The sequence below is a fragment of the Oncorhynchus clarkii genome, chromosome 5, assembly GCF_045791955.1.
Source record: "Oncorhynchus clarkii lewisi isolate Uvic-CL-2024 chromosome 5, UVic_Ocla_1.0, whole genome shotgun sequence".
NCBI classification, from domain to species: Eukaryota; Metazoa; Chordata; class Actinopteri; order Salmoniformes; family Salmonidae; genus Oncorhynchus; species Oncorhynchus clarkii.
In genome coordinates this window covers 25,144,198-25,171,597 of record NC_092151.1, presented here as the reverse complement: position 1 = coordinate 25,171,597, position 27,400 = coordinate 25,144,198, and the positions used below count along the sequence as shown (strand labels likewise).

The window sequence follows — 27,400 nt, the reverse complement described above, 5'->3', positions numbered from 1 at the left end:
CTCTGTCCCAGGTGGGCCTGGCAAACCCTGTTGGAGACAAGTACACACACTCATAATAAGTGTACTGTGATTACGTAATATTCAGCAGCCTACAGTATTCACCAAGGTGGCCGGGGGGGGGGGGGTCAATAGTGGGATGATGGACGGTAATTCACACTAGCTTTTAGTCAGCTCCATTAGATAAGCCCATACAGCCTTGGATGCTCTTCATCACCAAGCAGAAGTGTTAGTATTAAGTGTTTTGCCACTTATCTGCACACACACCACAGATCTGCTGTTCTGACAATCACAGATGTTGCCCATTGAGGTGTATACTGTATATCTGATTTGTCAAGAATATTGATGTGTTTTTCATTGCAAATTGATCAAGTAGATGGCTCCACTAGTGTTTGTCTGTGCATGGTATGTGCTTACCAGTGAACCAGGCTGGCCATCATTCCCTCTCTGTCCGATGCGACCCTGGGTAGAAGAAGGCAGTGCCAATCAGGTTACCATTCAAATATCAAGAGCAGGACTAAAATCACGCTTTACTAAATACTAAGGTTGAACAAAAATTCCTGTAGAATTCCAAATCCCAGAAATTCTGGATAACATGGACATTTTGTGAAAGTTCCCAGAATGTTCCAACCCTCATAAACACATTCAATAGGAGAGGGTCCTACCTTGGTCCCTCTGTGTCCAGGCTGGCCGTTGCGCCCATCTGGACCCCTATTCCCCTTCAGAGAAACAGACATTTTTTATGAGACTATAGCTGTTTCCCAAATGGCACCTCCTACAGGACTCAAAGTAGTGCACTATATACTGTAGGGTATCGGGTGCCATTTGGGACACACGTTTTAGGACATGAAATCCACAGTTTTATCATCATTTTGACCAATCTTAACAGGCAGGCTGATGAAAGAATGACAATCTAAATGTTACTTTCACTATAATGCATCAATTTTTTAAGTCTTCTCTGACCTTCAGCCCATCTCTGCCCAGTTTTCCCTGAGGGCCAGTTTCTCCATTCTCTCCCTAAAAGAGGAGACACAAAATCCATCAGTCTTCCAGTGGTAAAGTAGCAGTCTATATAACTGTAGATACAGTGATAAGGCAGGGAGACAACCTACCCCAATGCCTTTAGTGCCAGGTTGACCATTGAGCCCTGTAAAGCCAGGGAAGCCACTAGGACCACTCTCTCCCTGAGGCCCTTGGATGCCCGAAGCACCCTGAACACACTGAGAGATAGAACGAGAGAGAGAAGACAAATGTGTAACTCATAATTTAGATGTCAAAGAGTATGAATCAAGAGTTTTAGTTTTGTTGAATGTCTACACATCTCCAGAGGCTGGGTTCTTACTCTCTCCCCCTTCAGTCCAGGGTCCCCTTTGTCCCCGTCTGGTCCCCTCTTACCCTGTGGAGGTCAGAGAGGAGTCAGAGGACTGCAGGTACAGTAAGTAGTTGAAAAGCATGCAACCTGATTCTTCAAAGTGTTTTGAATCAATCTAAGGACAATACAACAATGTATTATGTCTAATTCAAAATGTATTTCAGTAAAACGCAGAAGCAGTACTAATACTTACAGTAATTCCAGGGAAACCCTTTGGACCTTGTGTTCCCAGTGGCCCCTTCAATCAAAGAATGACAGAAAAGGGATTGAAGTGTTAGTTCCTTTTAGTTAGATTTTCTTGCTTCAAGTAGATAGACATGGAGGCATGTAACATCATGGCTCCAAAACTCCAGAAATATTTCACAAAATCTTCCCTTTCATGATGATCTCATTGTCTAATCTATAGCCACACTTCAGCCATACTGATTGACAATGTAAACTGACTAGACTGAAAACCTTTTTTCCTCACATTTCCAAAGAATACATTTATATTTTCCAACAGGGCTATACATTTGGGTGAGTTTTTTTTCTCGCCTGAGTAGCCTCGTTTCACTGCCAAAAATAAAATTAAACCATCTAGTGGTCAGCGAAATAACAACAAGGTCAAATACAGGTAGCCTAGTCAATAGTTAACATCTAATCACATTAACCGTTACTCTCTCGCAGGAAACCTTCACTCTTGCGCAGATATTTAGAAACAAAACATGACAATTTTGAAAAATAAGCGAGAATAAAGATGACTTTCGAGTAGTAAGACGTATAAAAGCAACAGATACCATTAATAAGAAGGGTCTAGAAGCGACTTATACGGTGAGCTACCGAGTGGCTAGGACAGGCAAGCCCCATTCTATTGTGGAGGACTTAATTCTTCCTGCTGCCGTGGATATGGCTGGGACAGTGCTGAGGGAAAAGGCCAACAAAACTATACAGACAATGCCTTCATCAAACAACACTGTTTCACAACGCATCAGTGAATTATATGCGTTACAGCTAGATGAGTCAACAGACGTGGCGGGCCTGGCACAGCTCCTGTCCATTACGTTTATGGGGGGTCAATTAAGGAAGACATTCTCTTCTGCGAACCACTGGAAACCAGCACCAGAGTGAACTGGGTGCGCAATTACGCAGGTACTTTCCCGAAATGGACGACACAAACAACTGCATTCGTTATCCCTTTCATGCCCTGCCTCCAGTCCACTTACCGATATCTGAACAAGAGAGCCTCATCGAACTTGCAACAAGCAGTTCTGTGAAAATGTAATTTAATCAGAAGCCACTGACAGATTTCTGGATAGGGCTGCGCTCAGAGTATCCTGCCTTGGCAAATCATGCTGTTAAGACACTGATGCCCTTTGCAACCACGTACCTATGTAAGAGTGGATTCTCGGCCCTCACTAGCATGAAAACTAAATACAGGCACAGACGTGTATGGAAAATTATTTCAGACTGAGACTCTCTCCAATACAACCCAGCATTGCATTGAGTTATGTGCATCCTTTCAAGCACACCCTTCTCATTAACCTGGGAGTTATTCACAATTTTTTGATGAACAAATAAGGTTTAATATGTATGATGGCTAAATAAAGAGCAAAATGATTGATTATTAATATATTATTATTTGTGCCCTGGTCCTATAAGACCTTTTTGTCACTTCCCATGAGCCGGGTTGTAACAAAAACTCACACTCATTCTTATGTTTAATAAATGTATTGTGTGTGTGTGTGTGGCAGGCTTACAATGATGGCAAAAAACAACATTAGAGAGTGTGCTTCCCCTGGTGCTATAGAGGGGGTACGCAGCTGGAGGTTGAACGTTTGAAGGGGTACGGGACTATAAAACGTTTGGGAACCACTGGCCTTAGAGGAAGTCTGGATAACAGCTAAACTCACATGCAAACCGCCTGGGGATGGGTTTCTACACTATGGCAATCTAGCAGTTTACAACTTCTCCAAATGGGTGTTTAATATCACACAGAGATACAGTGTGTTCATCATTCAGACCAGTGTTAATTTTGCATCTTTTTTAGATATAGTCTAGTCTTAGTCATTTTGATGACAAAAGTGGGGCATTTTAGTTAACTTAATGTCCTTTCATTTTAGTCACATCACATTTGTATTGCCTCATTAACCTATACTAAACACAAATCCCTGTCTTGTGCACAGACATGCAAAGCCTTGTCCTACCAACATAGTTTCCTGCATAACATGCTATTCTCTTCCCAGCAGAAATACTGTATCACAAACATATACACTGTGTACAAAGCATTAAGAACACCTGCTCTTTCCATGACAGACTGACCAGGTGAATCAAGGTGCAATCTATGATCCCTTATTGTTAAACTTGTTAAATTCACTATAAATCAGAGTAGATGAAGGGGAAGAGACAGGTTAAAGAACGATGTTAAATCCTTGAGACAACTGAGACATGGAATGTATATGTGTCATTCAGAGGGTGAATGGGCAAGACAAAAGATTGAAGTGCCTTTGAACGGGGTATAGTAGTAGAGAACTGCAACGTTGCTGTCAAGAACTGCAAGGCTGCTGGGTTTTTCACGCTCAACAAAAAGTATTGACAAAGTAGTATGGGTTGCACCTCCGTCACTCGGTTGTGGCATTATGATTGTTATCAATATTCCACAGACGCCGAAGCCGCATTGGTGTCCAAAAGTAAAAAGAGGACTAATGACTTTGAATGGGAGTTAATGTTTCGCCCAGTGATGTGACTTAAACCTGGAGTCCAAATCGAGTCCCAACTCCCCTGTGCTCCAAGTCCAAGTCACCAATGGTTGAGTCACGAGTCCAGTGACGAGTCCCCATGGCTGAAGTCCGAGTCCCAGTGCTCAAGTCCTGGTCCAAGTGCTCAAGTCTGAGTTATTGGGCCCCATTAACCCAAAATAAAGTTGTTAACGCAGTCAGATACAGTGTAGTGGCAAGAGGAATTTAGTCAACAAATGGTTTACTGTTCCTTCTCCTTCCTTTCTGTGCCACCAAATGTTAGCATATAGGCTACTGGTAATGTTGCCAGGGCCACGTTCAGCTGCAAAACGTTCTCGAATATTGCAGACAGAAAGTCCATGAATTTGGAGTCTAGCTTAACCCTCCCACTTTCCCCACTGCATTTGCTCCAGGTTCTGTAGCCAACGTAGCCAAGTCTCCATCTTTTCCTCTGGCTTGATTCTAGCCCAACCGTTCGAAAGATATGACCCATAATACCGGCGCTATGTTTTTTTCTTTTGGCGGGCTGCATTTTACATTCATAAAGCATATCGTGGGCCGTTCTAAAAACTAGGCGACTTGCGGACTGGACCGTTAACCATTTGTTTAGACTACACCTTGTTCAGTCATGTTACCTCATTAGCTAGCTATAGCTAACGACCTGGGACGTGATCAGCAGTACGCAAAGTATACATGATTTGATTCCTTATTCAACATCACAGAGAGGCATGTTTGTTCAACATATCATATTTCTATCTGAATGTTCCAAAATGTTGTGTCCTACTGAACGTGCCCCAGGTTGTTATCTACAGTATAGCTATTGCTAGCGAATGTGGTGTGTCCATCCCACTGCTGAACAGAACTGAGCTGCGCATCTGTGTTGCAAATATTAATTGAGCTTATTACTGAAAAGCTCTCAATCTCTCCAAAAAACTATTGTCCAGTCCACTTAGTATCCGTCACATCTCATATTAGTGAACAGAAATGAAAAATATATATATATTTTTTTTTTTTCTGGGTCTATTTAGTCAGTTATAGTCTTGTAATTTTTAAAAATAGGTTTTTGACAAATATTTTAGTCACATTATTTGGGTTACTCTCTTAAGCTAGAGGATAAGGCTATCAGAAGATCATACAGCTTGAGGATAGAGCTTTCACCCATTAGCTAAGATCAGCGCTCCACAACACATAAAAGCTTCAATATGTAGGAGATGGGATACACACTGAGTAGTATCATCAGTAGCCTGATGCTGTGACTTAAAACTGGAATCCTTAGTTGCTACATACAACTTATAAATACATCATCAGCTTAGTTCAATTTATTACCCCATCAGAACACAAAATATAAGCTTGTTTTACTATGTTTGTAAACAATGTACAGTAAATGTAAACAAACACTGTATAGCCTAAAAAAAATGTTTTACTATAATTTGGATATAATGGATAGTCAGTACTTGCATCGATAGCTCTGTCTATGAATTTTAAAGTGGTTACATCTCTCTAGATCTTTCCCTCAGCTTTTTACCAAAACACTGGTGGGGTAACCACTTGGTTATTGTTTTAATTAAGGATTCTTTAAGTGACAGGTACTGTGAGGTTGCTATGTGTGTGTGTCTCTGGAAGGAAGAGTGGGGTTTAGGTGGTCAGTCCACTGGGTACTGTGCTACTCACCATGGGCCCCTCGAACCCTGGCTCACCCCGGATACCCATTGTCCCCATAGGCCCCTGAGGTAGACAGAGGAAAATAAGGAAGGAAAAGAGGGGGTTGGAGAGAGACATTTATTTACAAGAGCAAAATTAACTTTTTGAGAGAAGAGAGGAGAGACTTACAGGATCACCTTTCGGACCAAGGGCACCACTCATCCCAGGCTGTCCCTGTGAAAATATGAAAACAGTACAGATGACCTTTAACCCCCTGATATTATATATTATTATAGTGAGAAATCCCTCTGAAAAAGATATGTTTCCAAATACATTAGTCAATCATCTGGTCCCAAGTTAGGAATCTGGTCCCAAGTTAGGGAACATTACTGTGCAGCTGAGTGAGACTGACCTGGATTCCCCTGAGTCCTGGAGGCCCACTCTCGCCATCTAAACCCTGGGGTCCCTGGTGAAATAAATAGAAAACAGGTCATTTTAAAACATGTTGTATAGTATGTGTGTAATATTTCCCGTATAGTCTTACGAGCATTGAGTTCTGTTAAATGTGACCCAACTTTAGGCAAGAAAACACAACAAGCAAACGCCTCCTCTTACCTGGGGGCCTCTGGGGCCGATGACTCCAACAGGCCCCAACTCTCCCTAGAAGGTAAATGCAGGCTACCTTTGGTGAAGGCTGACATATTCAGAAAGAGCTACCAGTAAAGTAGTTAACTAAAAAAATTATGGGAAGACCCTCATCTTCTGGGGTCAAAATGTCCCCTCACCTGTGAGCCGTTAACTCCCTGATCGCCAACACGGCCTGTGAAACCAGTGGCTCCCTACACAAAACAATAATATACACACTGAGTGATATGGGATGAGTGACATAGCATTAGGAATTGGGGCCCATTATGATATTGTGCTGTACTGTATGTTGGAATACATACATGTAGTACACTCTTAGGGGAAAAAAAGGTGATATCTAGAACCTTAAATGGTTCTTTGGCTGTCCCCACAGGAGAACCTTTTGAAGAACACGTTTTGGTTCCAGGTAGAAAGAACCCTTTTAGTTCCAGATCGAACCCTTTTGGGTTCCATTTAAAACCCTTTCCACAGTTATACATGGACACCAAAAGGGTTCTAAAATAATCCTTTTGGAACCCTTTTTTCTAAGAGTGTATGGAAGGTACAGACTTGTTTGCTGTCTACTCACCACTGTCCCAGGAGGCCCTGGAGGCCCATCAAACCCTGCCTCCCCCTGGAGAGTCAAACACATGGACACAAGTCAGTGACACACTCAATTACTGATGAATAACACCCTAAAGTATTCAGAATTGTTTGAATCTGTAAATCTGAAACAAGGTGTAGTATTGTTACTGTGGGTCACTCACATCAGGTCCAGGGTTTCCCTCTGAGCCTGTGAACCCTCTGACTCCCTGAGGCCCCTGAAGAAAAGACAGACATAGGGTTAGACCTTTTACAAAGTATGTCAAAAGGGTGAAAATTAGGGTGCAAACCAAAAAAGGCAGCTTGAAAGAAAAGAGACAGTGGACACATCTCAAATGGCACACTATTCCCTAATTAGTGCACTACTTTTGACCAGGGTCCATAAGGTGCTGGTAAAAAAAAATGGTTCACTATAAAGGGAATACGGGTGCTATTTGGACACATACAGCGAGACTTACTGGTGGACCAACATAACCGGGACGGCCTGGTAAACCAAAAGAGCCCTACAGGACACACAAAGTTCCGATGTTAAGCTCTCAATAGAGAGGGTTATCAACACAAAAGCCTTCAGTAAAATGCATACATGAGCATTACAGGAATATGAGTAAAAACATTTGATGTGAACTGTACAAGCAGGGCATTCAGCTCTCATAGTACTTCATCTTTCCACTAAGGGGCAGCATATTCCAAATAATAATCTAGACCAGTGAAGACTGGGGACTGGGGATGACTTTAATTCAGTGTGACTAATTCAGTAATAAAGGAACAATAGTCAGCAATCATACTTGAGTCTTACCTTCGCGCCCAGTTCTCCAATATGTCCTCGTGGGCCCTTGGCTCCAAGAAGGCCCTATAAGGCATTATAAAATACATTATAAAGCATTATACATACAGTGCCTTTGGAAAGTATTCAGACCCCTTGACTTTTTTCACATTTTGTTATGTTACAGCCTTATTCTAAAATTAATTAAATGTGTTTTTTTTCATCATCAATTTACACTTAATACCCCATCATGACAAAGCAAAAATAGCTTTTTAGAAATTTTGCACATTTATTAAAAATAAAAAACTGAAATATCACATTTACAGAAGTATTCAGACCATTTACTCAGTACTTTGTTGAAGCACCTTTGGCAGCGATTAAAGCCTCGAGTCTTCTTGGGTATTAATTAGGTCGATTTCAAGTTTTCATAACAATCGGTAATCAGCATTTTTGGACACCGATCATGGCCGATTACATTGCACTTCACGAGGAGACTGCGTGGCAGGCTGACTACCAACGCGAGTGCAGCAAGGAGCCAAGATAAGGTGCTAGATAGCATTAAACGTATCTAAAAAAAACAATCAATCTTAACATAATCACTAGTTAACTACACATGGTTGATATTACTAGTTTATTTAGCTTGTCCTGCGTTGCATATAATCGATTTGGTGCCTGATAATGCATCATTGAATCACAGCCTACTTTGCCAAACGGGTGATTTGACAAGCGCATTCGCGAAAAAAACACTGTCGTTGCACCAATGTGTACCTAACCATAAACATCAACACCTTTCTTAAAATCAATACACAAGTATATATTTTTAAACCTGCATATTTAGTTAATATTGCCTGCTAACATGAATTTCTTTTAACTATGGAAATTGTGACACTTCTCTTGCGTTCTGTGCAACAGTCAGGGTATATGCAGCAGTCTGGGCCGCCTGGCTCGTTGCGAACTGTGAAGACTATTTCTTCCTAACAAAGACAGCCAACTTCACCAAACGGGGGATGATTTAACAAAAGCGCATTTGCAAAAAAAACATAATCGTTGCACGAATGTACCTAACCATAAACATCAATGCCTTTCTTAAAATCAATACACAGATGTATATATTTTTAAACCTGCATATTTAGTTATAAGAAATTCATGTTAGCAGGCAATATTAAACTAGGGAAATTGTGTCACTTCTCTTGCGTTCATTGCACGCAGAGTCAGGGTATATGCAACAGTTTGGGCCGCCTGGCTCGTTGCGAACTAATTTGCCAGAATTTTACATAATTATGACATAACTGTAACGGTTTTCTTTCGGTGAAAGAGAGTCAGACCAAAATGCGGCGTGGCTATTGCGAGCCATGTTTAATAAAACAAGGTAAACACGAATCAAATACAAAAACAATAAACGTAACACGAAAACCAAAACAGCCTAATACTGGTGCAAAGTAACACAGAGACAGGAACAAGGACAATCACCCACAAACACACAGTGAAACCCAGGCTACCTAAATATGGTTCCCAATCAGAGACAATGACGAACACCTGCCTCTGATTGAGAACCATATCAGGCCAAACATAGAACTAGACAAACTAGACTTGTAACATAGAATGCCCACTCAGCTCACACCCTGACCAACCAAAACATAGAAACATACAAAGCAAAACATGGTCAGGGTGTGACAATAACATTGAAGGTTGTGCAATTTAACAGGAATATTTAGATTTATGGATGCCATCCATTAGATAAAATACGGAGCGGTTCCGTATTTCACTGAAAGAATAAACGTTTTATTTTCAAAATGATAGTTTCCGGATTTGACCATATTAATGACCTGTGTGTTATTATGTTATAATTAAGTGTATGATTTGATATTTGATAGAGCAGTCTGACTGAGCGGTAGTTGGCAGCAGCAGGCTCATAAGCATTCATTCAAACAGCACTTTAGTGCGTTTTGCCAGCAGCTCTTCACAATGCTTCAAGCATTGCGCTGTTTATGACTTCAAGCCTATCAACTCCCGAGATTAGGCTGGTGTAACCAATGTGAAATGGCTAGCTAGTTAGTGGGGTGCGCGCTAATAGCGTTTCAAACGTCACTCGCTCTGAGACTTGGAGTGGTTGTTTCCCGAAGGCTTTTGTGGAGAGATGCGTAAAGATGCTTCGAGGGTGGCTGTTGTCGATGTGTTCCTGGTTCGAGCCCAGGGAGGAGCGAGGAGAGGGACGGAAGCTATACTGTTACACTGGCAATAGTAAAGTGCCTATAAGAACATCCAATAATCAAAGGTATATGAAATACAAATGGTATAGAAATAAATAGTCCTCTAATTCCTATAATTACCTCAACCTAAAACTTCTTACCTGGGAATATTGAAGACTCATGTTAAAAGGAACCACCAGCTTTCATATGTTCTCATGTTCTGAGCAAGTAACTTAAACATTAGCTTTTTTACGTGGCACAAATTGCACTTTTACTTTCTTCTCCAACACTTTGTTTTTGCATTATTTAAACCAAATTGAACATGATTTATTTGAGGCTAAATTGATTTGAGTGATGTATTATATTAAGTTAAAATAAAAGTGTTAATTTAGTATTGTTGGTAATGTCATTATTACAAATAAATAAATAAATAGTCCAATTATTCGGTATCGGCTTATTTTGTTCCTCCAATTATTCGGTATCGGCTTATTTTGGTCCTCCAATTATTCGGTATCGGCTTATTTTGGTCCTCCAATAATCGGTATTGGCGTTGAAAAATCATAATCGGTTGACTTCTACTACAAGCTGGGCACACCTATATTTGGGGAGCTTCTCCCATTCTTCTCTGCAGATCCTCTCAAGCTCTGTCAGGTTGGATGGGGAGTGTTGCTGCACAGCTGTTTTCAGGTATCTCCAGAGATGTTTGATCGGGTTCAAGTCTGGGCTCTGGATGGGCAACTCAAGGACATTCAGAGACCTGTCCCGAAGCCACTCCTGTGTTGACATGGCTGTATACTTAGGGTTGTTCTGTTGGAAGGTGAAATTTCGCCCCAGTCTGAGTTTGTGAGCGCTCTGGAGCAGGTTTTCATCAAGGATTTCTCTGTTCTTTGCTCTGTTCATCTGTGCATCGATCCTGACTAGTCTCCCAGTCCCTGCCGCTGAAAAACATCCCCACAGCATGATGCTGCCACCACCATGCTTCACCATAGGCATGGTGCTAGGTTTCCTCCAGACGTGACGCTTGGCATTCAGTTCAATAATGGTTTCATCGGACCAGCGAATCTTGTATTTCATGGTCTGAGAGTCTTTAGGTGCCTTTTGGCAAACTCCAAGAGGGCTGTCATGTGTCTTTTACTGAGGAATGGCTTCTGTCTGGCCACTCTACCATGAATGCCTGATTGGTGGAGTGTTGCAGAGATGGTTGTCCTTCTGGAAGGTTCTCCCATCTCCACAGAGGAACTCTATAGCTCTGTCAGAGTGACCATTGGGTTCTTGGTCACCGCCAAGGCCCTTCTCCCCCGGTTGCTCAGTTTGGCCGGTCGGCCAGTTCTAGGAAGAGTCTTGGTGGTTCCAAACTTCTTCCATTTAAGAATGTTAGAGGCCACTGTGTTCTTTGCTCTGACTGTGTTCTTTGCTCTGACATGCACTGTCAACTGTGGGACCTTATATAGACAGCTGTGTGCCTTTCCAAGAGCTGCAAAATCTGAACCCCTACAAATCAGCCAGGCTAGACAATCTGGACCCTCTTTTCTAAAATGATCCGCAGAAATTGGGGCAATCCCTATTATTAGCCTGTTCAACCTCTCTTTCATATCGTCTGAGATCCCCAAAGATTAGAAAGCTGCCACGGTCATCCCCCTCTTCAACAGGGGAGACACTATAGACCCAAACTGCTACAGACCTAAATCTATCCTACCCAACCTTTCTAAGGATTTCGAAAGCAAAGTTAACAAACAGATCACAGACCATTTCGAATCCTACCGTACCTTCTCCGCTGTGCAATCTGGTTTCTGAGCTGGCCATGGGTGCACCTCAGCCAAACTCAAGGTCCTAAATGATATCATAACCGCCATCGATAAGAGACAATATTGTGCAGCTGTATTCATAAACTCTCCTTCCAGACTCACATTAAGCATCTCCAATCCAAAATGTAATTTAGAATCGGCTCCCTATTTCGCAACAAAGCATCCTTTACTCATGCTGCCAAACATACCCTCGTAAAACTGACCATCCTACCAATCCTTGACTTCGGCGATGTCATTTACAAAATAGCCTCCAACAATATACTCAGCAAATTGGATGCAGTCTATCACAGTGCCATCCGTTTTGTCATCAAAGCCCCATATACTACCCACCACTGCGACCTGTATGCTCTCGTTGGCTGGCCCTCGCTTCATATTCGTCGCCAAACCCACTGGCTCCAGGTCATCTATAAGTCTTCGCTAGGTAAAGCCCCACATTATCTCAGCTCACTGGTCACCATAGCAGCACCCACCCGTAGCACACGCTCCAGCAGGTATATTTCACTGGTCAACCCCAAAGCCAATTCCTCCTTCGGCCGCCTTTCCTTCCAGTTCTCTGCTATCAATGACTGGAACGAACTGAAAAAATCACTGAAGCTGGAGACTCATATCTCCCTTACTAGCTTTAAGCACCAGCTGTCAGAGCTGCTCAGAGATCACTGTACCTGTACATAGCCCATATGTAAATAGCCCATATGTAAATAGCCCATCCAACTTCCTCATCCCCATACTGTTATTTATTTTGCTCTTTTGTACCCCAGTACTTGCACACTCACCTTCTGCACATCTATCATTCCAGTGTTTAATTGCTATATTGTAATTATTTTGCCGTTGTCATGACGTTGGCCTGGGGATAGGTTTATGACAATCATAAATACCTCTTTCCCCCTTTTTCCTCTCTCTACCCTACTGATGTGAAATTTGAAAAACCCTTTTTTAACATAGAGATTCTGGGAACACCAGGAGGTGGGGGGAAATGAACTATATTCTGGTAATCTGACCAATTGAACATATGCGGTGGTACTTAATGAATATGATGTCAGTTCGGTTGTCATCTGAGACATTCTCATCAATGATAAGATGACAAACTCTACAGTGGAAAGTCTGCACATTGTAGTTATCGGATTCACATGGAATCGTTGTTCAATATAAATGTTTGAATATTAAATTATTGGTGAAGAGATGAAATGTAATTTTAGCTTCCAAATGAGAGATTTGGGTTTTCATAAGGTTAGGGCTCTGCTCAATCAGTGGCCCGCACCTGTGAAGGGACATAGGTTATAAAACCTTTCAAACACGCCCTCCTCTCCCTTCCTATATAAAGCCTTGACGACAATATAACCTCCTGTTCCAAGGATGTGAGGACGAAGGTCCGATGTCAGAATGGTTCAGATAATAACTACAGAACGAAGCCAACATCAGCGTGAGCTTTGGTTGCGAATGGTTTGAACTTTGAACTCTTATTCACTACAGAAGTAATACCTCCTAGCCGTTGAGTTAGCAACGGCAGCTGCAAACGAGGGTTAGGAAGGAACAGACAGAGTATCCCGTCTATCACACAACGACGTTACTACAACGTATGCAATTGACCACCAGAGACATTCTTCAAAGGACAAAGGGCTCGGTTTGGCAACACGGCCTTCTATCTACCACCAACCTACCGAAGCGCAGCTCAGAGTAAATAGTTATTGCATTTTCCTTTTCCAAATGGGCGGTAATTTAGAATGCATAAAATACTGTATTTACGATAGCTCAGCTTCTTCCTTTGGTCCTCAGTCTTCCCGCTCTTTCACTCAAACCCAGCACTTTTCTTTTGTGTAACCAGCTGTCATATCTGTTCCGCCCGCTATGGACGTTTTCCTTTATGACGTAATTTGTAATCAAGTTATGATTTAATTATGTGTATGTGTAATTCTGTGTGATTAGTTAGGTATTTAGTAAATAAATAATTAAACCCAATTTTGCATCGCTGATTCAACTTGTTAGCCAGGGTTCGTGAATATAAAGAATTTACAACTTTCAGATGAGACTGAATTAAGGTGACGATTAATATTGACTGCTATTGATGTAAAATATGACTAGGTCTTATTCGGAAGATAACAGCTCTATAAATATTATTTTGTGGTGCCCCGACTCTCTAGTTAATTACATTTACATGATTAGCTCAATCAGGTAATATTAATTACGGAAAAATTATTTTATAGAATAGCATGTCATATCACTTAATCCGGCATAGCCAAAGACACGACACCGCTATGGCCTATTTATTGCCTAACCTCCCTTATACTACCTCATTTGCACACACTGTATATATACTTTTTCTATTGTATTATTGACTGTATGTTTGTTTATTACATGTGTAACTCTGTGTTGTTGTTTGTGTCACACTGCTTTGTTTTATCTTTGCCAGGTCGCAGTTGTAAATGAGAACTTGTTCTCAACTAGCCTACCTGGTTAAAAAAAGGTGATTTTTTATATATTTTTAAATGCCCTATCAACTGAATTTACCACAGGTGGATTCCAATCAAGTTGAAGAAACATATCAAGGATGATCAGTGGAAACCGGATGCACCTGGGTCTGAATACTTATGTAAATAAAGTATTTCTGTTTTTTTATTTTGTATACATTTGCAAACATTTCTGAAAACCTGATTTCGTTTTGTCATTATGGGGTATTGTGTGTAGATTTCTGAGGAATTGTTTGTACATAATCCATTTAATAAAAAGGCTGAAATACTTTCCCAAAGCACTGTATGTACTTCATAGAAAGTACACATGACTTATGCTCTTCATTGGTACACTCATTAGACCAATATTTCAGAATTTATAAGGGCACTGTTTCAACCCCCTTACCTCGTCCCCTTTTTCTCCTTTGGAACCGCCTTCTCCCCTATACCCGAAGGGTCCCTAAGCAAAATGAGACAGCAATCATTGATATAATCAGAGATAAAAACAGAAATAGCACCCTATTCCCTATATAGTGCACTTCTTAGGAAATACTTACTGGTCAAAAGTAGTACACTAAATATAGGGAATGGCTAGAATCGTTGTTTCTGAGAACAGATGGGTTCATAATAAGAAGGTTATCATGTAATCACCAAGTGGTGCCCTCACCTGTCGCCCAGGGTCACCCGGCATCCCAGGCTGACCGTCCAGCCCATTCTCTCCATATTTCCCATGGAGCCCTGCTCTGCCCACCACCCCCTTTTGGCCCGGCTCACCCTGCAATATAACAGACACCATCACCCAATAAGAGACTGTGGATCTGTGACAGAGACACCATCACCCAATCAAAGGCTGTGGATCCATGACATAGACACTATCATCCATTCAGTCTATGGTTCTGTGACAGGGACACCATTACCCGATCCGAGACTGTGTAAACCTGTGACACAGTAAGGACACATCATAACACACCTGGGCTACATCCCAAATGGCACCCTATTCCTATATATAGGGCTCAAAAGTGGTGCAATATACAGTACCAGTCAAAAGTTTGGGCACACCGACTCATTCAAGTTTTTTTTTACTATTTTCTACATTGTGAAATAATAGCGAAGACATCAAAACTATGAAATAACACATATGGAATCAGGTAGTAAGCAAAAAAGTTAAACAAATCAAAATAGATTTTAGATTCTTCAAATAGCCACCCTTTGCCTTGATGACAGCTTTGCACACTCTTGGCATCCTCTTATCCAACAGTCGTGAAGGAGTTCCCACATATGCTGAGCACTTGTTGGCTGCTTTTCCTCCACTCTGCGGTCCAACTCATCCCAAACCATCTCAATTGAGTTGCGGCCAGGTGATTGTGGAGGCCAGTACTCCATCACTCTCCTTCTTGGTCAAATAGCCCTTACACAGCCTGCAGGTATGTTTTGGGTCATTGTTCTGTCGAAAAACAAATGATAGTCCCACTAAGTGCAAACCAGATAGGATGGCGTATCGCTGTAGTAGCCATGCTGGTTAAGTGTGCCTTGAATTCTTATTAAATCACAGACAGCATTACCAGCAAAGCACCCCCTCACCATCACACCTCATCCTCCATGCTTCACGGTGGGAACCACACATGCGGTGATCATCCGTTCACCTACTCTGCGTCTCACAAATAGACAGGGGTTGGAACCAAAAATCTCACATTTGGACTCATCAGACCAAAGTACAGATTTCCACCGGTCTAATGTCCATTGCTCATGTTTCTTGGCCCAAGCAAGTCTCTTCTTATTATTGGTGTCCTTTAGTAGTTTTTTTGCAGCAATTTGACCATGAAGGCCTGATTCACACAGTCTCCTCTGAACAGTTGATGTTGAGATGGGTCTGTTACTTGAACTCTGTGAGCATTTATTTGGGCTGGAATCTGAGGTGCAGTTAACTCTAATGAACTTATCCTCTGCAGCAGAGGTAACTCCGGGTTTTCATTTCCTGTGGCGGACCTCATGAGAGCCAGTTTCATCATGGCGCTTGATGATTTTTGTGATGGCACTTGTAAGAAACTTTAAAGGTTCTTGACATTTCTGGATTGACTGACCTTCATGTCTTACAGTAATGATGGACTGTCGTTTCTCTTTGCTTATTTGAGTTGTTCTTGCCATAATATGGACATTGTCTTTTACCAAATAGGGCTATCTTCTGTATACCACCCCTCCCTTGTCACAACACAACTGATTGGCTCAAACGCATTAAGAGGGAAAGAAATTCCACAAATTAAGAATGCACACCTGTTAACTGAAATGCATGAAACATCATGAAGCTGGTTGAGAGAATGCCAAGAGTGTGCCAAGAGTGTACAAAGCTGTCATCGAGGCAAAGGGTGGCTATATAAAATATATTTTGATTTGATTAACACTTTTTTGGTTACTACATGATTCAATGTGTTATTTCATAAGTTTTGACATCTTCACTATTATTATACTATGTAGAAAATAGTAAAACGAAAGAAAATTCCTGGAATGATTAGGTGTGTCCAAACCTTTGACTAGTACTGTACAGGAATGCTATTTAAGACACCCTGCCCAATAGGGTGTCACTGAGAGCTTATCAAGAGGATGAGAAGTGGTGGCATTATTTGTTTATCTTTATGTTAGACTTTAGACCCCCTTGTCATCAATAACTTGCACTGCAGACAGGTGGAGAACATGTACAAATCAGATAGCTTAAACACCTGTTAGCTCTTGGCAGTTTGGTCAGTGTGGACTGTTATATTTCTGGGCCTGAACAGTGATTGATATTTTATGTGTGTGTGTGCGTGCGTATGTGTGTGTGGACAGTAATTGATATTGTACATGCAGAAGCTCGCCAGACTGATAAATTAGTTCTCAGGTGCACATATTAGGGATGTATTATATATCGGTGAACATATCGGAATCTAGTCTAGTTTAACGCCAATGTTAAAAAAACGATGTCAAAGGTACTGTGCATACCTATATAACGTAGGTACATGATGTAATGACGCCATGTAAAATTTAGCGCTACACGTGCAACACAGCATTCCTAAACAGCATTCCTAACCTAACCCACACAATGTCTGCTGTGTGGATCAAGCAGTCAAGTCGAGCAGTCATTTGAAAGAGTAAGAACATTTCAGCGAGACAACTCAAAGGGGAAATCCATTAAAGCCAAGATAATGGAATTCAATCAACTGTTCTCTGTCGTGGGTGATGTTGGCTTTCACCGACTGGTTGAGCACCGGTACACACTACCAAGTGCTCTATTTTTCAGATGTTGCCCTACCGGAATTACACAGTAATAGTGTCGTTGCTATTAGCTTCACGACATACATACTATGGAACGCTGTTTGGGTATTTGCGTGCCAAAAAAAGATACAATAGCACTGTCAAAGCTGTCCAAAAAAGTTTGCAAACAAGCAAACACCAACCACGAACGATCTGCTAACCATTACCAACCATTGGTAATAAAGCATAATTCGTTCAACCGCAACTTCTGGGGTAGCTAGTTTTAGCTTGGTACCAAACTAGCACCAATACAACCAGCCACTAGAAACTGTAGTAATTTCATTATTCTTAGCAATGATTTAGGAATCCTTGTGAGTAAGTATTAGCTATGTTTCCACTTGATGATCGCCAATTGAAAATGAATTTCAGTTCATGAAAATAAATAGCGAGCCAACTATTTAACCCTGCTGCCCAAAGCTAACGTTATAAGCAGCCAGATAGCTTCATCTGCCTAGTGGGGCTCAACTGGACCGGGTTATGTGTTGTGAAGCTAGCCACAATAAGGCACAATAGTGGAATTTGCAGTTTGCCTGCAAAATAAAAGTATGTCATTGACAGTGATGCAAATTAATATAAATAGTAGAATTATGCCATACTTTTATTTTGAAGGTTAACCACTAAGTCCACTATTGTGCCTAGCTTCACATGGTTGGGTCCGACAACCATTAATCAAATAAAAACTGTCTTATAAATGAGGGTTATTTTAGATGATGACACCTAGCTATATAGTTAGCTAGCTAACTGTAGCTACTGAAACAGATTATGTCGTGTTATTTGACACGTCAAATAGTGTTATTTAACGTGTATCTTTTTTGACACGCAGAGACTCATACGGCCTTCCATAGAAATTCTGGTTGAGAATGAAACGAGTGAAAGAAATAGGTTTTGATTATGTTTTACTGGTAATGGGGACATACGTAAATGCCAACAAAATAACCTTCTGGTCAGTGTGGTGTGTGTGTGTGTGTGTGTGTGTGTAACCTATATTTAACAAGGCAAGTCAGTTTAGAACAAATCCTTATCTACAATGACGGCCCGGACGACACTGGGCCAATTGTGCGCCACCCTATGGGACTCCCAATCACGGCTGGATGTGATACAGCCTGGATTCGAACCAGAGACTGTAGTGACGCCTCTTGCACTGAGTGCCTTAGACCACTGTGTCCATGTTAACTATTTAAAAGGCTGCTAAATTGTTAAATATTGATTATCAGTATCAGGGTTTTTTGTCAAGGAAAATATTGGATATCGGTATTGGCCAAAAATGTCATATCGGTGCATCACTAGCACATATACATACTGTATCTGTGTATACACACACACACACACACACACACACACACACACACATACATACATACATACATACATACATACATACATACATACATACATACATACAGCCATTCTCCACGTCACGTGTGTGCCACACAGCCCAGACATTGTAGCTTTCGTATTGGGGAGAGAGAGGAAGTGTTACCAACTGTACCCAAAACCTCAGCAGTTTATGATGTGGGCCGTCTTGTTAGGCCAGTAGCGTCAGTGCTCAGTTCAGCTGAGGTCTCTGACTGGCTAAGACACAACATAGCAAAGCCTCTCTCTATTTTTTTCTGTGTTTTTCTGTTGCCACAAAGCCACAGCTTGGAAATCAGGCTCCAAGCCTTGTGCTAATGTGTTTGTGTGGTTGTGAGGGATGTGGGAAGAGCCTGAGATGCTAATACCTTTAGCTCTACAAAGTGCTAACTGCTAAACAGATTCTCCCACGCTTTCTTTAAGTACATGTTTAGTACAGTCAAATCCTCATAGCATTATGGCATCTATTAATTCAGCTGCAAAACAACTTGAGCCATTTTGATTTGACCAATTTCCCAGGGACAACAATGGGGTCATTGGGTGTTATTGTATAACAGTAATGCGCCTAAACCCAGAATGGATGTCATCAGTACTCAAAAATATTTATTTTGATTTGATAACAGAAAGATCCTCACACTCTATGATCCTAATGATCACCTTTAATGGCAACGTTTCCATCCAGAGGATTTTCATCACGTCATCTTGGATTGAAATATAGTGTGCAGGCCTTTCTGTTATTTTTACAGTATGTACACTTTATTAGTACAGCCCCTATACTTTTAAGGATGTGCGTACGACAACAAACATTGCTTCTGTCATCAGTACTTACCATTTCTCCAATTATTCCTGGAGGCCCTCGTTGGCCAGGATCCCCTGTTGGCCCCTGGGTGGGATAAGAAAGAGAGAAAGAAAGAGAGAGGGGGGAGGCAAGACAGACAGGCAGAGACAGAAAAATGTGTAACTCACTTATAGGTCCAACAGTATGAATCAACTATTTTGCTGAGTGTTGATTCATTGATCAGGCATTCATCTCAACTGCATCATGACATTTAAACCAGTATTCATGGTATACTACCCAGATGATGAGACTCTCTACCAAACCTAAAGTAGGACCAAATATGCAGGGAAGGGGTTTCGCTCACCTGTGGGCCTGTTTTTCCCATCTCCCCAGCTGGTCCTGGGGGTCCCTGCTCCCTCTGCAAGCACACAGAGAAGAAAACAGTGCCAGGAAGAACCAAAACACACCCTGCTGTATTTTATGACCCATATACTCTATAAGACCCTTAATGTCTCCCAAATGGCACCCTATTCCTGTTATAGTGCACCATTTTTACCAAGACCCATAGGGCTCTGGTCAAAAGTAGTGCACTATACAGGGAATAGGGTGCCATTTGGGATGCATTCCCAGTCTAGTCCTAGTCATGGGTGTCCATTACTTACAGGCCAGCCAGCATAGAGCAAATGGTAGAAAGATGTTTGCTGGAAGAAACATGGAGACATTACAAATTATTTAAAGTTTCACGAGTCAGGAATCAAAACGATAAGAAAATGTAATGTATTCCTTCAACCATAATTCATAGCATTGCCATCTTAATGGGACATTTCACTCATAAATAAAAGTGTCAGCTGTTTTCAGACCTGGTTTTCTTAGTTTTATTCTGTGCCTTATTCTCTCAAGAAAAAGCACTGGGGCTAAAATCAAAGTTTTATCATCCCTACTCATTTGAAATAGATAGCAGTATCTGATCGCTGTCTGACCACATGGCTCAGTTCAAAGCCCAGAGTAACAAATGGCCTTTTATTCTTACACAGCATCTTTATTCAATAATGGCCATGCAGTTTTCTGTCACGCTGATAGTCATGCTGTACTATACAGCCTGCAGCTGCGGTCAGTCTCAGACTCAGAGCAGGCAGGGGGATTAAACTGATGAGGGATCGATGGAGCACCGGCTCACACGCACCAGCAGTGTGGGGTCAAAGAATGCACAGCTAGCCTGGGAAAACCTCTGGGCAATACCTGGGAATTTCGGGGAAAGTTACCAGAATTTTGCAACCCTGCACAGGCAGTCTATAGCCTAATACTGTATGTCCTTGTGGAGTTGAGGTAAGGCATCTGCATGCTTCCCATCCGAAACAGTTCGTGTATATACTTTTAGGATTGATTTTCTTACTTGAGAAATACTGCACCAAACATATTAGTTGGATATAAAAGTTTGCGACAAAGACCTCCTCAGCAAAAATGTGAAAATGAATTACAAATTTCTTGAGTTTTATCTAAGACGAATTTTGACTACATTGAGGCCACGTCATCTCAAAAGGGACAGGCAGTACTACTGCCACCTTTTTCTAGTTTTTCAAGCGAAGGTCTTATAAAGGAGTATGCAAGGCACAGACGTTCACTTCACCTAGCCGCGTTCTGCTAGGAGCAAACTGAACCTAGTATTCAGACACCTTTAGGTGAGAGTTGGGGCAAGGTTGTGTTATTGCTGGGGGTGGGATTTGGGGGTGGAGTTGACATGTGACAGGTTTGAGTTGGGGGTTGGGGTGAGGCTGATTTTAAGTGAGATGTGGTGAGGTATTAGTATTTATTAGGGATCACCATTAGCTGTTCGCAAGGCAGCAGCTACTCTTCTTGTGGTCCAAACACATTAAGGCACTTACATCATACAAAACCCCCAAAATAAAACAGTACATCATATAACATTGTTACACCACTACATATGTACAATACAATGCACGTGTGTGTAGAGTGTGTGTGCTAGTGTTTGTGTGCGTATGTGTGTGTGTGTCCCTGTGTGTGTCTCTTCACAGTTCACATTGTTCCATAAGGTGTAGTTGTATCTGTTTTTTAAATGTGATTTTACTGCTTGCATGAGTTACTTGATGTGGAATATAGTTCCATGTAGTCAAGGCTCTATGTAGTACTGTGTGTTTCCCATAGTCTGTTCTGGACTTGGGGACTGTGAAGAGACCCCTGGTGACGTGTCTTGTGGGGTATGCATAGGTATCTGAGCTGTGTGCTAGTAGTTTGAACAGACAGCTTGTGCAATCAACACGACAATACCTCTCACAAAGACAAGTAGTGATGCAGTCAATCTCTCCTCTACTTTGAGCCAAGAGAGATTGACATGCATGTTATTGATGTTAGCTCTCCATGTACATTTAAGGGCCAGCTGTGCTGCTCTGTTCTGGGCCAACTGTAATTAACCTGTGTCCCTCTTTGTGGCACTTGACCATATGGCTGGGCAGTAATCCAGGTGCGACAAAACTAGTGCTTGTAGGACTTGTTTTGTTAATAGTGATGTCAAGGAAGCAGAGCATCGTTTTATTATGGACAGACCTTTCCCCATCTTAGCTACTGTTGCAACTATATGTTTTGACCATGACAGTTTACAGTCCAGGGTTACAACAAGCAGTTTAGTCTCCTCAACGTGCTCAATTTACACATTATTCATTGCAAGATTTGGTTGAGGTTTAGGGTTCAGTGAATGATTTGTCGCAAATACAATGATTTTAGTTTTTGGAAATATTGAATTCTAGGTAAAGCATGAGCGTGAGGTTGGAGTGGGATTTGGGATGGAATGGGGGTTGTCAACTCACCCGAAAAGCAGCCCACTCCTCAATAGTGTTCTTCCACAGGTAGAAGGACGGCAGACCAGGTGGGCCGGGGGGACCTGGATCCCCCTGTCGCCCTGCACGCCCCTCAGGCCCAAGCTGGCCCTGTGAGAAACATCATAGGTACTAGTTATCTACACCTAGAATGAGTAAGCTGAAGTCATACAGTCAGTCATAATGGACTGAGAGATTTTACAGGAGGACTTGGAGTCAAAGAGAGGCTGAAAAGCTAGGGGTTTATTGCTGTAAACACATGACTTACTTCAGTTAGTGCTAAATACGGCTGCTAGAATCCTGACTAGAACCAAAAAATGTGATCATATTACTCCAGTGCTAGCCTCTCTACACTGGCTTCCTGTCAAAGCAAGGGCTGATTTCAAGGTTTTACTGCTAACCTACAAAGCATTACATGGGCTTGCTCCTACCTATCTCTCTGATTTGGTCCTGCCGTACATACCTACACGTACGCTATGGTCACAAGACGCAGGCCTCCTAATTGTCCCTAGAATTTTTAAGCAAACAGCTTTCTCCTATAGAGCTCCATTTTTATGGAACGGTCTGCCTACCCATGTCAGAGACGCAAACTCGGTCTCAACCTTTAAGTCTCTACTGAAGACTCATCTCTTCAGTGGGTCATATGATTGAGTGTAGTCTGGCCCAGGAGTGGGAGGGTGAACGGAAAGGCTCTGGAGCAACGAACCGCCCTTGCTGTCTCTGCCTGGCCGGTTCCCCTCTTTCCACTGGGATTCTCTGCCTCTAACCCTATTACAGGGGCTGAGTCACTGGCTTTACTGGGGCTCTCTCATGCCGTCCCTGGAGGGGGTGCGTCACCTGAGTGGGTTGAGTCACTGATGTGGTCATCCTGTCTGGGTTGCCCCCCCCCCCCCCCCCCCTTGGGTTGTGCCGTGGAGGAGGTCTTTGTGGGCTATACTCAGCCTTGTCTCAGGATGGTAAGTTGGTGGTTGAAGATATCCCTCTAGTGGTGTGGGGGCTGTGCTTTGGCAAAGTGGGTGGGGTTATATCCTTCCTGTTTGGCCCTGTCCGGGGGTGTCCTCGGAGTGGGCCACAGTGTCTCCTGACCCCTCCTGTCTCAGCCTCCAGTATTTATGCTGCAGTAGTTTATGTGTCGGGGGGCTAGGGTCAGTTTGTTATATCTGGAGTACTTCTCCTGTCCTATTCGGTGTCCTGTGTGAATCTAAGTGTGCGTTCTCTAATTCTCTCCTTCTCTCTTTCTCTCTCTCGGAGGACCTGAGCCCTAGGACCATGCCCCAGGACTACCTGACATGATGACTCCTTGCTGTCCCCAGTCCACCTGGCTGTGCTGCTGCTCCAGTTTCAACTGTTCTGCCTTATTATTATTCGACCATGCTGGTCATTTATGAACATTTGAACATCTTGGCCATGTTCTGTTATAATCTCCACCCGGCACAGCCAGAAGAGGACTGGCCATCCCACATATGCTCTCTCTAATTCTCTCTTTCTTTCTCTCTCTCGGAGGACCTGAGCCCTAGGACCATGCCCCAGGAATACCTGACATGATGACTCCTTGCTGTCCCCAGTCCACCTGACTGTGCTGCTGCTCCAGTTTCAACTATTCTGCCTTATTATTATTCGACCATGCTGGTCATCTATGAACATTTGAACATCTTGACCATGTTTTGTTATAATCTCCACCCGGCACAGCCAATAGAGGACTGGCCACCCCACATAGCCTGGTTCCTCTCTAGGTTTCTTCCTAGGTTTTGGCCTTTCTAGGGAGTTTTTCCTAGCCACCGTGCTTCTACACCTGCATTGCTTGCTGTTTGGGGTTTTAGGCTGGGTTTCTGTACAGCACTTTGAGATATCAGCTGATGTACGAAGGGCTATATAAATAAATTTGATTTGATTTGATTTAACTTATTATGTCAACTTCAGTCGTAAAACAATTAGCTACTCATGCTCTGATCCTAACGCAGTTCCATAATTTACAAAGACAAAGTTAAGGGGCATTCAAATGTGAGGTCAAGCAGACTAACCCAAAGGCCATTGTCATAAATTGAAGCCACCTCAAGCCATTCCAAAATGTCAGCTCCTCTTACCCTGTCACCTTTAAACCCACGTAAGCCAGCGTGACCGGGAAAGCCCTGGAGAAAGTACATGAGAAATGAAAGAGAACAGAACATGTGAGACATTAATTCAAGTTAACTCAGAGATGTAGTGGAGTACAGAGGACTTCTTAACTTCTCATATACAGAGATGTAGCTCCTGTATCATACAATCAAACGTGAAGTAACCAATGCTCTTGTAAGCTCAAGCACAACAAAAAACAACAACACATTGATTAACAGACTAAACTTAAAATCCAAATCAGTGTTGACAAAGAGCCCATCATATGCATCTACAGCTTAATATCGTACTGTTATAAACATGAACTACCAAATGTTTTACATCTACCCTGTCCACTATTAACAGACTGAGACAGGCAGCCAGAGGAGAGCAGCTGACCCCTGTAAAGCTTTCCTTCACCAGGGTTTCCACCACGGCCCGCTGCCTATGAAAGTCAACAGACTTCCTCCCCACCGTTTTGCTCCATACGTGCAGTAGTATCTAACAATTCACAACAATACACACAAATCTAACAGTAAAAGAATGGAATTAAGAAACATAAATATTAGGACGAGCAATGTCGGAGTGGCATTGACTAAAATACAGTAAAATAGAATACAGCATATATATATATATGAGACGAGTAAAGCAGTATGTAAACATTATTATTGTCTAGTGTTCCATTATTAAAGTGACCAGTGTTCCATTATTAAAGTGACCAATGTTCCATTTTTAAAGTGACCAGTGATTCAATGTCTATGTGTATAGGGCAGCAGGTTCTGGTCTTTTTAGTCAGCTATCATACACTGAGTGTACAAAACATCCCTCCCGCTCTCCCTCCCTCTCTCTCTCCATCTACCGCACCTGCTGTCTCGATCTCTGAATGCTTGGCTATGAAGAGCCAACTGACATTTACTCCTGAGGTGCTGATCTGTTGCACCCTCTACAACCACTGTGATTATTATTTGACCCTGCTAGTCATCTACGAACGTTTGAACATCTTGAAGAACGATCTGGCCTTAATGGCCATGTACTCTTATAATCTCCACCTGGCACAGCCAGAAGAGGACTGGCCACCCCTCAGGGCCTGGTTCCTCTATAGGTTTCTTCCTAGGTTCCTCCCTTTTTAGAGAGTTTTTTCCTAGCCACCGTGCTTCTACATCTGCATTGCTTGCTGTTTGGGGATTTAGTCTGGGTTTCTATATGAGCACTTTGTGACATCTGCTGATGTTATAAGGGCTTTATAAATACATTTGACTGATTGATTAATTAAGAACACTTTCTTAATGTTGAGTTGCACCCCCTTTTGCCCTCAGAACAGCCTCAATTCGTCGGGCATAGATAGACTCAAGGTGTCGAAAGCGTTCCACAGGGATGCTGGCCCATGTTGACTCCATTGCTTCCCACAGTTGTGTCAAGTTGGCTGGATGTCCTCTGGGTGGTGGACCATTCTTGATACACAAGGGAAACTGTTGAGCATGAAAACCCAGCAGCATTGCAGTTCTTGACACACTCAAACTGGTGCACCTGGCACCTACTACCATACCCCGTTAAAAAAAAGACAAATATTTTGTCTTGCCCATTCATACTCTGAATGGCACACATACACAATCCATGTTTCAATTGTCTCAAGGCTTAAAAATCATTATTTAACCTGTCTCCTCCCCTTCGTCTACACTGATTGAAGCAGATTTAACAAGTGACATCAATAAGGGATCATAGCTTTCACCTGGATTCATCTGGTCAGTCTATGTCATGGAAAGATGTGTTCCTAATGTTTAGTCCACTCAGTGTATATGTCACATCAAATATCACAGAAGATTTACATGCAACGAGGACATAAAAATTCCTCAAATGCCGTCCATGTCATTTGAGGGAGATATAGCCAGACCAGCCTCACCTAACAGTCACACACACACACACACAAGCATGCACACACACACACACACACCCTCCGCAGGCCTGACATACAACACAATCGCCAGGACATCTAGACCATAAGACCATAGCCTTGCTTTACATGAGAGGGGGCTTAATTATTGCAGCCTTCTCCACTACAGAGCCATTTACTCCTGGCCAGCAGGACATCTATCATGTTCGATACAGCCGGGATAAATCACAGTAATGGTGCAGAGTGATCCCAGGCTTTTATGGCAGCAAGAGAGCCAGGCTGAGGCTCCAGGACCAGGACCAAAATGGGCCAGATGTTGCTCCATCTGGGACTGGTTCTGGCGGCCCTAAGGGCTTCACGCCCCCTCCACCAATCAAAGAGGCTTGTTGATATGCTTGCTGCGACTAATGCAGTGAAGGCATTGACACTTATGGTGCCATTTGGAGCTGTGGAGTAGCTAATGTAAGGAGAGGAACATTAAAGACATCAGGGTTAACTCATGTTTTAACTAGATCAAGGCTGTTGATTATATTCAGATTGATGCCGCACCTAAAGACCAAACACAGAATATATTTTCTGATTTCATAATGCTCCACACATTATTTTATGATGTGAAGGACTTTGTTACTTGTATTGAAAAGCGCTATTCAAATAAAGTTATTCATATTATAATCATTATTATTATTACTATTATTATTATGTTAGGTTTGTTTTCTTGTTTACACAAAAAAAGTGGTAAGCAAGACAACGATCTCTGCTCTAACATCAAAACCACTAATGAACTGTCCCAAGCAGTAAGCATCACCCTCCATAAACATGAACATTAAAAGTTATACAACATGACACATGAGCACTGGCACAGCGAAAAAGTTGAGGAAGATGTTGAAGACACTTACCTCCTTTCCTGGGGGCCCCATTCGGCCTGGGGGCCCTCTCTGGAGCCTATACATCTGGCCATCAGAGCCCAGAACCAGATCCCCTTCCCTGTGTACGATGGACACTGTGCGTGGGCGTTCTGG

The 27,400-nt window shown here is 42.3% G+C and overlaps 1 protein-coding gene across 1 annotated transcript in view; it reads right to left on the bottom strand.

The window, feature by feature from the left end:
- LOC139409662 (collagen alpha-2(I) chain-like) overlaps positions 1–27,400 on the bottom strand; it is an 89,343-nt gene that overhangs the window by 17,722 nt on the left and 44,221 nt on the right. The window contains exons 8-27 of the mRNA XM_071155080.1: positions 27,278–27,396; positions 24,484–24,528; positions 22,391–22,510; positions 20,231–20,269; positions 19,933–19,986; positions 15,070–15,090; positions 14,820–14,927; positions 14,559–14,612; positions 7,748–7,801; positions 7,427–7,454; positions 7,116–7,169; positions 6,938–6,982; positions 6,510–6,563; positions 6,340–6,384; positions 6,137–6,190; positions 5,755–5,808; positions 1,340–1,393; positions 1,110–1,217; positions 961–1,014; positions 663–716 (exon numbers count right to left, since the gene is read on the bottom strand). Of these exons, the coding sequence (XP_071011181.1) occupies positions 663–716; positions 961–1,014; positions 1,110–1,217; positions 1,340–1,393; positions 5,755–5,808; positions 6,137–6,190; positions 6,340–6,384; positions 6,510–6,563; positions 6,938–6,982; positions 7,116–7,169; positions 7,427–7,454; positions 7,748–7,801; positions 14,559–14,612; positions 14,820–14,927; positions 15,070–15,090; positions 19,933–19,986; positions 20,231–20,269; positions 22,391–22,510; positions 24,484–24,528; positions 27,278–27,396 (1,218 nt within the window). The remainder of the gene's footprint in view (positions 1–662; positions 717–960; positions 1,015–1,109; positions 1,218–1,339; positions 1,394–5,754; positions 5,809–6,136; positions 6,191–6,339; positions 6,385–6,509; positions 6,564–6,937; positions 6,983–7,115; positions 7,170–7,426; positions 7,455–7,747; positions 7,802–14,558; positions 14,613–14,819; positions 14,928–15,069; positions 15,091–19,932; positions 19,987–20,230; positions 20,270–22,390; positions 22,511–24,483; positions 24,529–27,277; positions 27,397–27,400) is intronic.